Genomic DNA, 9,562 nt, shown 5'->3' with positions numbered 1-9,562 from the left:
AATAATGAATAATCAATATCCAGAGTGTTTAGGCCCCTGAGGCTTGTTGTAATTCCAAACTAATGTCACAATTAAAAAAAAAAATCACCAACCTGGGTGTAAGGAACATAAGGTGCCATTATGTTCTTTTGTTATTTGATAGGATTAAAAGTAATATAAGGCACACTAACTCAAATAAAAATATGTTGAGAGAGATGAATAATAGGGAGAATCCTCAGACTCCATGATGGAGAAGTATTGGAAATCCACAGATGCCATGAATTCCAAGTAGTATTTGTGAACTTATAGCCCAGCTATGGCTCCCAGTGGTGGTACAACCTTTTGGTGGCATGGCAAGGACACAGAGCTCTGGATACCAGCTCATGTGTAGGTACCATGCATGACAGGAGGTTCCTTTCTAAGCCACAGCTGAAACCTTCATGATCTTCCTTAGAGGAGAACCATCAATGAACCTGTAAAAAGAAATCTTATTTTACTATGATGATGGAACATATTCATATCTGAGATTGTGCTTTCCATCCTTTAACTAAGTGTTTCAAAGATAACTAAATCCAATAAATCAAAGGCAGAGACTTCTGGGCTGAACTAGAAAACCACTGAATAGCATCCCCTTGGCACTTTTCAGTCTCTCTGTACCTGGATCACAACTGAGTTCGGCTCCTTGGAAGAATATAAACAAGAATTCATGAATGTTCCTGGTCTGTTCATCACCACCCAGGTCTTGGTCTTCAGCACTCTACATGGCTCAAGCAGCCCCTTTGAACCCCTGGCACCCCAGCATTCTGTCCTTGCATTCTGGCTAAGTGCTTGGGGAAGGTTCAGCTCCTCCACAGGAGGGAAAAAGACTGTGACACTAACTCCCACCAGCATTACCCAAGACAGCACTGGTCCTCTAGGACCTCTTATTGCACTTGGTGTGGGCTGCCTCAGCAATTCCACACCCACCTGTACTTTCTCTTCCAGGTGTCTCAGCTCACAGAGGACTGTCTGGCTCATTTCTCACCCAGGAGTATTTCCTTCCCCAAATCTAAATGGTGGATATGCAGAACACACTCAACCAGCAGCATTATAAATATCTCTAGATTCTGGATTGTACCTGATAGACACTTCTCAAACGTGAATTACAGGCACTTCCCAACATTGAAACTTGTAATTTCTCTTGAATTTATCACTTTCAACAGGGCAGAAAAGTGGTAACTTCTTTAAATTCTACTCATTGTATTGTTGTTGCTCGCATTTGTAAACAAAAACAACTAACCAGAAAATGAGCTGTAAATTATTTGCATTTTAATTTTCTCCTATCTTTTCAACAATGACTTCTGAATTTGTGCATGTTTGGTGTTGTTTTTCATTATTTCAGATTTTCATTTTTAATTTTCATAAAAAAGACCTCTATTACTTTTATGAAAAAAATAGGAAAAAAGCTAAATATGAAATAATAAATAGTGACAAAGATTTAAAATGTAAATACAGAAGTATCTGGACATTAGTAACAAAATTTGTCTCAAGGAAGAAACGTAAGATTATTGACTTTTAATTTTTTATATTTTTTGCTACTTGTCTACATTTCTTTTTTATGAACTTGATGTTTTATTTTTAGAAGAATAAAAAATAAGCATAAAATAATTTTAAGAGTCAAATAATAAATTCATTTTAACTGAAAAATTACTTTGAACAAAGTAGCCTGTCTGATATTTTAAATTCTGTATCTAGCTCTACATGTGATGATGGTATAACACCTAGGCCAGATAACATTACTCCAACCAGCATGATTGGATCTTAGAGGATTAATATTTATTATATTTTATTGCAGTTCCAGTAACAAAGATATTTGAAAGAAATATAAATGTTCTGATCCTGTGGTGAATGGATGAAACAGAGCTTTAGTGTGCAGCTTCTTTAGCTGAATTGTAAATCAGAGCTACATGGAAATTCCACCTGGCCCCAGGCAGAATGGTGATTTTAGAAAATGCAAAAATAAAATAAGTGCTAGGGGAGTAACTTGTGAAAAAAGAACTCTTACACAGTGCTGTAAAAAGAACTGAGTACAGCCACTATGGAAATCGGTACGGAGGTTCCTCAAAAGACTAAACATAGAGCAGAGCTAGCATGTGATCAAGGTGTGGTTTAATATATATTTAAATATATTTTTATACATGAAAATATCTTTATATTTTTATTGGTACATTTTTGCAGCATACAATGTTGGCCTTTGCTATTATTTCTTGTTCTACTGAGGACCCATTCAAATCATTTTTTCCATTATGAGTCTCAAAGCTTAAAGTCTTGTACACAGGTATTTGATCCATTTTGAAGTGATTTTCATACATGGTGAGAGACAGGGATGTAGTTTTAGTCTTCAGCATATGGATATACTTTTCCCAGCACCACTTCCTAAGAATTCTGTTTGCTCTTCAGTATGTATTTTCTTTTTTTTTTTTTTATTTAAGGAGAAAAAGAAAAGAAAAAACAGAAAAAGGTACAAGTTATACAGAATTTCAGAAAAAATAAACTGTAGGAAATCATTAGTTAATAGATTACATATTGTCATCTTAGAAATAGTTGTTCAAGTTACAAAATTAAAGCATATAAAGTGGACATTAAAACAGTGAGACTGAAAACAGTTCCATTCAATGATCCAACAAAAACTTAGTAATATGGTTATCTATCTTATACACTTAAATATACATGCAGTTACTTCCTTTAGAGCACTTTCTTTTCCTCTTTTTTGTACCATGTCAATTACACATTTTGGGTTTTATTACTCACACAGTTCTTACTGTTTTTCTAAAGAGAGTAAAACTAAATGTGACATAACAGAACAGAGTCAGTCAAATTAAAAGGATGGACATAATACATAATTTTAAAAACAAGGGGCTGGATATTTAGCTCAGCAATATAAGCGCCTGCCTTGCAAGCAGGCAGTCGTGAGTTTGATCCCTGGTACCGATAAAAACGAAAAAGACAAAAAAAAAAAAAAAAAAAAAAAAAGGTGATCAACAATGGTTACCATAATGCCTCTTTCTATCTTAAAAATAATTGCCTATATCATCAGTTATAATAAAATTGAACAAAACCAATAAAACCAAACCACTGGAGACATTACAGGTCTTCAAAAGAAGATAATAGTCAACCAGAATGGGCGTCATAATGAATCCTGTTGTCTTCACAGTTGGCGCCTATACTTTCGATTATCAAGCAAAATAAAATAGAGGGAAATCAGTCAAAACAAGATGGTGACAGCAATACAGGGTTTCAAATCAAGTTAATAGGAAATCAAAGTGGGTTACTATAATATATCCTGCTATTTTTATTTATTTTTCCCTCAATTAAAAGGATAAAAATAAAAAAGTAAATAATAAAAAAATGATATTGAGATAAAAGAGGGTATAACAACAAAACAGTGCAGGTCAAAACATAACCTTTTAAGCAAAATGGTGTTTCACCACAAGATAATCCCGACATAAAAGTAGTTACCATACTGTCTCTTTCCTTGAAATCTTTGAGTATAACTTCGCATAGTGTATCATCAAACATATCAAGACAATGTAAAACATTTCAAGGGAATGACAGTATTACAGGGTATTTAGAATCAACTAATGGTTTCTGTACAGTCTCCTTGTCTATAAAAGTTTTTGTTTATATTATCACATATAATAAAATCCAATAAGATACAACATGTTAAGACCGATGGAGACAGAAGAACAAAAGCTTGATGGGACTTCAAAACAAGATGATATTAAGTCAGCACTAGCTATTATGATGTCTTGTTTTCTCCAAAATAGCTGTTCCTACCATCTAATCTTCTCTGCCTCATTTCTATTGAGCTCTTTTTCTGTAATTAGTTGTCAGTTTGTCTTCTTCATTTCGCTTTCTGCTCCATTCATTGTGGCCTCTCTGCCACTGTTTCTGGAATCTTGGTATTTTTCTTTTTTAGAATATTCTGCCCTATTCTCTGTAGAGTCGAACTGGTGGTTGCAAATTCCCTAGTTCTTCTTTATCCTGGAAGCATCTTGTTTTTCCATGAATTTCTAGGGACAGTTGTGCAGGAAATATCAATCTGGGCTGGAGGTTATTATCTTTCATGCTTGAATTATTTCCCCCCATGCTCTTCGTGATTTGATGGTTTGTGCTGAGAAGTCTGTTCAGCATGTATTTTTGGGACTTCCATCAAGAATCTGATCTCTGTAGTTGAATGGTTTTTTTCTCTGTTCTCTATTCTGTTCTAGATGTATATTTTTACATGTAAATAATGCAGTTTGAGGCATGATGGCTCTGAAGTATAACTTGAAATCAATTATTAAATGATACTTCAAGCCTTGCTCTATCCAATTAGGGTTACTTTGCTATTCTGCCTTTTGTGTTTCTAAGTGAATTCTGAGATTTTTTTTCTAGCCCTATGAAGAATGCCTTGGAACTTTGATGGGGATTGCACTGAAGCTGAGAAAAGCTTTCAGCATTTTGGTCAATTTAACAGTATTCATTTTATCAGTCCGTGAGCATGGGTGGTCTTTCAATCTCCTGGTGTCTGCTTCAGTTTTTCATTGTTCACTGCAGTTTTAGCTAAGCATTGTATATAACAAAAGTCAGGACTCTTAAAAGAGTAGGACACTGAGAACTGGAATCATGGTATGGATATGTTTCATACTGGGTAGATATGCCTTGAATACTAAAGCCTCTGACCCTGCAGAAATGAGCCGCTTTTCACTCTAGAAAATGGAAGTCTTCCTTACCTAGACCAGAGCATTTAAGAGATCAGAGGTTGCATATCCAAAACAGTTATGCCCACTGCTGTGATATGATGTGGCTGGTGTGTGCCATGGCTTGCCTACCATTCAGAGTTGTGCATCTCAGAGTGGGAAATAAGTACCAAAAAATGTATAGACCTGGCACAGGATGGAAGCATCAGCAATTAATTTACAGGAAAAAAAAAACCACAAGCTGATCCCTAGAGCACTAGAAGTATACGTGAGAGAGAGAGCTAAATAAACTTTCAATATCTATATTTTTAGTTGACTTTAAACATTACTGTCTTTGGAGGTCACACAGCTGATCAGTTGATTACTAGTCATCTACCAATTTTCCCGTGCAGCATCCGAGGGGGTGAAAACTGTCCTGTGAAAGCTGCATTTCACTCTCCTCTCCTGCAGAATTGGCTTTTCCATTGTCTTCCCTTGCTCTCTGATGGGGCAGTTGCCTTTCTGCCATCTTCCCTTGCTGTGGAGAGCATTTGCATTGTGCTGTCTTCCTGTGTTTTCTGATGTTAGACACCTTTGCCATTCTAAAGATCAACTGCAGAGAAGCTCTGCAGTGGGCAAAGAGGAATAAATGAATGATAAGACTTTACAATGCTTTCAAACAAGTAACTTCTCTTTAGAAGTTTGCAATCTAAAGTGCGTGGTGACCTCCAGTAGTAGCAGCCTGTCATCAGAAACGCACACCACCTGAGATTTGTAACTATCCCAGGACCAACCCTCCCTTGATATACCACCTCTAAAATCCCTACAAAATCCTGAAAATTCGGCAACCCCTAAGCAAGATGGCTCTTTATAGAACAAGAATCTCAAGTTCTGCATTACTGGCATGTTGTCAAAAAGCTCTTTCATCCCCAGTCTCTATATCTCTTTGAATTTTGGGAGCAATGAGGCTGAACTTTTCACAGTTGTGGTGGGTTGGCTTGGAAAAACCAGAATGCATAGTAAGTGAGGTGAAGCTGCCATAGCTGCCATGGGAGATGTTGAGGAAGGGGCTCAGAAGCTCAGAGATGTGGCGATGCTTCAGATGCTTCATTATAAAAGACCAAAGAAGGTATCTATTGACTGTGTTCCCCGAGAAGACTGAACCAATGTTACTAACTATACTAATGCAATAAAAAATACTACTCAGAGAGACACCAGCCTATGGACAAGCTCAATAACATAAGCTGCTTGAAGGATCTCAGCTTCCTACAGTCAGTAGAAAGGGTAGACTCCAGAACACTTGAGTTGTGAAATAAAAGCATGAAGACTGCAGCAGAGTTCTTTCCTCCTCTTCCTAATTCAGCAATTTAACCACTGAAGATACATCTTGGCTTCAGAAGATGTTGAAGGATGCTTGAATTTCAGTCCACATTAGCTGCAATGGGGGCACTTTACCACACACGAGATCAGGCATAAGTTCTCTGCAACACGTGTACACCTAGTAGTTTAGGGAAAGTATTCTTTTCTATTCTTGCTGAAAAAGAGAATTAGAAAAAGTTACATTCAAGTAAACTGAACAATTTTTATTTGCTATTTTGTCTCAAGGCTGAGTTAACCCTCTTACCCTTCTTGTTGATATAGTCTGAAGAAAAATAGCCAGATACGCATACTTGTAGAACTAGACACATCCTTTGCAGAAAGACAACAGAAAGCCAGTGCTGAAGGCGTTGCTAAGTTACTGGGGACCTTGGTGTGAGGTGTGTGAAAGAATAAGAAGCTGTATGAATGTGTGTCAGGACTTTGACACTTGGGAAGCTTTTATAGGTCAGCTGTAAAAACATACCTTGTCAAGATTTTTTGGATGTCTAAGTGCTTTGGGGATTCTTTCCAACAGCATGGACACTCCTATAGGAAACATATTCTACTCATTACATATATTTCTCGCACTTTAAATGTGGGACCTGTGCTTCTCATTGACGTATATCTTTGTTTTTGATAACCTAGGTTATATAGACTTTATAGAGCCATTGTTATATAAATTAGGTCTCTCTAGGTTCACTCCTGAGTGCCTTTTTCATGTTTCATATTTACCACAGAACACTTTACAAAAATAACCTTTTTTTCTTTTTTCCAATAATAGATACTTCTGTCATTTTTGTTTTATTTTACATTCTACAGAATGCTGATACATACGTATTCTTCATGTATTGTCATTTATGATTCTGTGCTCTGAATTTCAAAGGAGGAATTTTGGAATGAAAGTTTGGGACTGAGGGTGGTTAATAGAGGTTAGATAAAGTATACCAAGGCACAATCAGGTAAAAGAATAATCCTTGGTTGCAAACATAGCAGGTGACCAACATTCACAAAACCATATTTTATGAAGATCAAAAAGAGAAGAGCGTGTTCATGTACCAAATACCTCCAGTGTAATCACTGCATGTCACAACATATATTAAAACTCATAATAAATAATGAAATTATAATGATACAATAGAGGGAGAAATCTACAGATGATGCAGAGAGGAGAGTAGGGAGATGAGAGTGAAAACAATGAATCAAGTTACATTAAGTATCTGCATCTACTCCTTAAAATGAATACAAACATTGAGCAGTGAGCATGTTCCACATACATAAAAAAATAAAGCAAGTTGAAGGCTCCAAACAAAAAGAAAAGGAAAGAGGAAAGTTTAGCACCATGATTTAATCTATGCATACTTTTATGCATATGTCAAAATATCACATTAAATACCACTACCATGTACAGTTAATATACAATATTAAATAATGATGGAAACCATATAAATGTGCTACTGTAAATGGAAATCATCCCATTGCTAATAGAAATAGAGCCATTCATGTGACCAGTGGAAAGTGAATGTGCATATAAATAAAAATCTCTTCATGCTTAAAATCTATGAAGGTATGGTTTATGATGAAAAGTGCAGCACTGGAACTTTAATTTTACCTCATTGACTTGACCAATATGAGGCAAGATGTTCTTTCCAGGTAGTATTGGAAATTAGCATTGTGTCATTGTCAGTGCCTTATCATTTGTTGGCACATTTATCAATAATATTTACATTTGGCTGTGAATTTGCAGCCACTCTTACAGACAGGGGAGAGCATCTCATTGTTGGCACATGAATGTAAATATTTCTTACAACATGTTATTTTACTATTAAAATTACTTGTAATGCTTTGTTCTTTCTACATAATTGTCTGTTTCCAAGTCAGGTTAAAAAAAATTCAGACATTCAAATATGCAAATATTCACCTACATTTGCTTCCAGTATAATTTCCTGTTTACCTTTTTAATCCATCTCTATCTTAATTTGAAACACACATATGTCACAGAGAACAACACAGAGGCAGACAATCTTTAAGTAGTTCTACATTTCCCAGTTATTCTGTGAACAGGCAAGACCACGACTTACGTTCAATCTTTCACTCAGGCTCTCTTTATTGTGCATTTTGCCTCATCAGTGGTGACACACAAATAGATATTACCTCACCCACCTATCAGAAAGCGCTTCCTTTCCAAGTTTCTCTTGAATGCGTCTTTTACCTCCTTGTTTCTCAAGCTGTAGATGATGGGATTCAATCCAGGGATGACCATGGTATAGAACACAGAAACAACTTTATTGATACTCAGAGATGAGCCTGAGCTAGGCCGGATATAGGTGAAGAAAAGTGTCCCATACATGATTGAGACTGTGGCCAGGTGAGAAGAACATGTGGAAAAAACCTTCCACCTGCCCTGGGCAGTCTGGATTTTCAGGACGACCACTGTGATGCACACATAAGATACCATGATGATCCCACCACTGAGCACTCCTATAGCTCCAGCCCAGACAGAAAGCACCAAATTATTGATCCCAGTGTCAACACATGCTAGAGAAAGCAATGGGGAAATATCACAGAAAAAGTGATTGATTGTGTTTGGACCACAGAAGGGTAAGGAAAACGTCAACACTGTATGGGTCATGATGTTTATAAGAGCTATAGCGTAGGATCCCATCACCAGCTGCACACAGACCCGCGGGGACATGATGAGTGTATACTGCAGGGGCTTACACACAGCTGTGTACCGATCATAGGCCATGGCAGCCAGGAGAACACACTCCGTTGTCACAAAGAGACCAAGGAACCACAACTGTGCAGCACAGCCCACAAAAGAGATGCCCTTCTTCTCTGCAAAGATATGGCACAGGGTCTTGGGGGTGACAGAAGAAGAGGAGCAAATGTCTACAAAGGACAAGTGACTAAGGAAAAAGTACATAGGACTGTGGAGTCTGGAATCAAGCCATATGAGAGTGATCATCCCCAAATTACTGCCCAGTGTGATGAGATAAACAGAGAGAAGCAGAAAGAAAATGGCGATCTTCTGATGGAGCTGACCTGCGAGGCCCAGGAGGACAAACTCCGCCACTGCTGTCCAGTTCTTCCCTTCCATCAGGGTTGCTGGGAATCTGTCACAAAAATGAAGAGAACTATTTCATTACAATACACAACTAATATTCAAACTCAGAACAAATTGTTCAATCACTTTTATAAAAGACAATTTTTAAATCTTTTTGAGCTGATAGTTTAGATAGGATTCCTACTTAGTAGATCTGTTTTATTTTTGAGGAACTTAGCACTGATCTCTGGGTCTGAATAAGTTCTCCAATTATGTGACCTAAAACTCTTTCTTGTTATAAGATTGTTTTAACAGGCAATCACCATTCATGACTCATCTTACAGTATGAAGGGAAAATAAAAACCACTTGAGAATATGTTTGGAGGGGCAAACAATAAGGCAATGATTATGCGTATCCTCATAGTGGACAAGGAAAAGCTAAGCAAGGGAAAGTGAAGTATCCAAATATCATATTGTTCCT

The 9,562-nt window shown here is 36.9% G+C and overlaps 1 protein-coding gene across 1 annotated transcript; it reads right to left on the bottom strand.

Annotated features, from left to right (window-relative positions):
- Window positions 1-8,190: 8,190 nt before the first annotated feature.
- On the bottom strand, window positions 8,191-9,135 carry LOC100721129 (olfactory receptor 5G3-like). The gene has a single exon (XM_003464166.1). The coding sequence runs from the start codon at window positions 9,133-9,135 to the stop codon at window positions 8,191-8,193; it is 945 nt and encodes a 314-aa protein (XP_003464214.1).
- Between the last annotated feature and the right edge of the window lie 427 nt (window positions 9,136-9,562).

The sequence above is a fragment of the Cavia porcellus genome, unplaced genomic scaffold (genome assembly GCF_034190915.1).
Source record: "Cavia porcellus strain 051 isolate PalLab524CR breed Dunkin Hartley unplaced genomic scaffold, mCavPor4.1 scaffold_17, whole genome shotgun sequence".
Taxonomy (NCBI): domain Eukaryota; kingdom Metazoa; phylum Chordata; class Mammalia; order Rodentia; family Caviidae; genus Cavia; species Cavia porcellus.
Note: the sequence above shows the minus strand (reverse complement) of the source record. Positions and strands in the feature narration are given on the sequence as shown.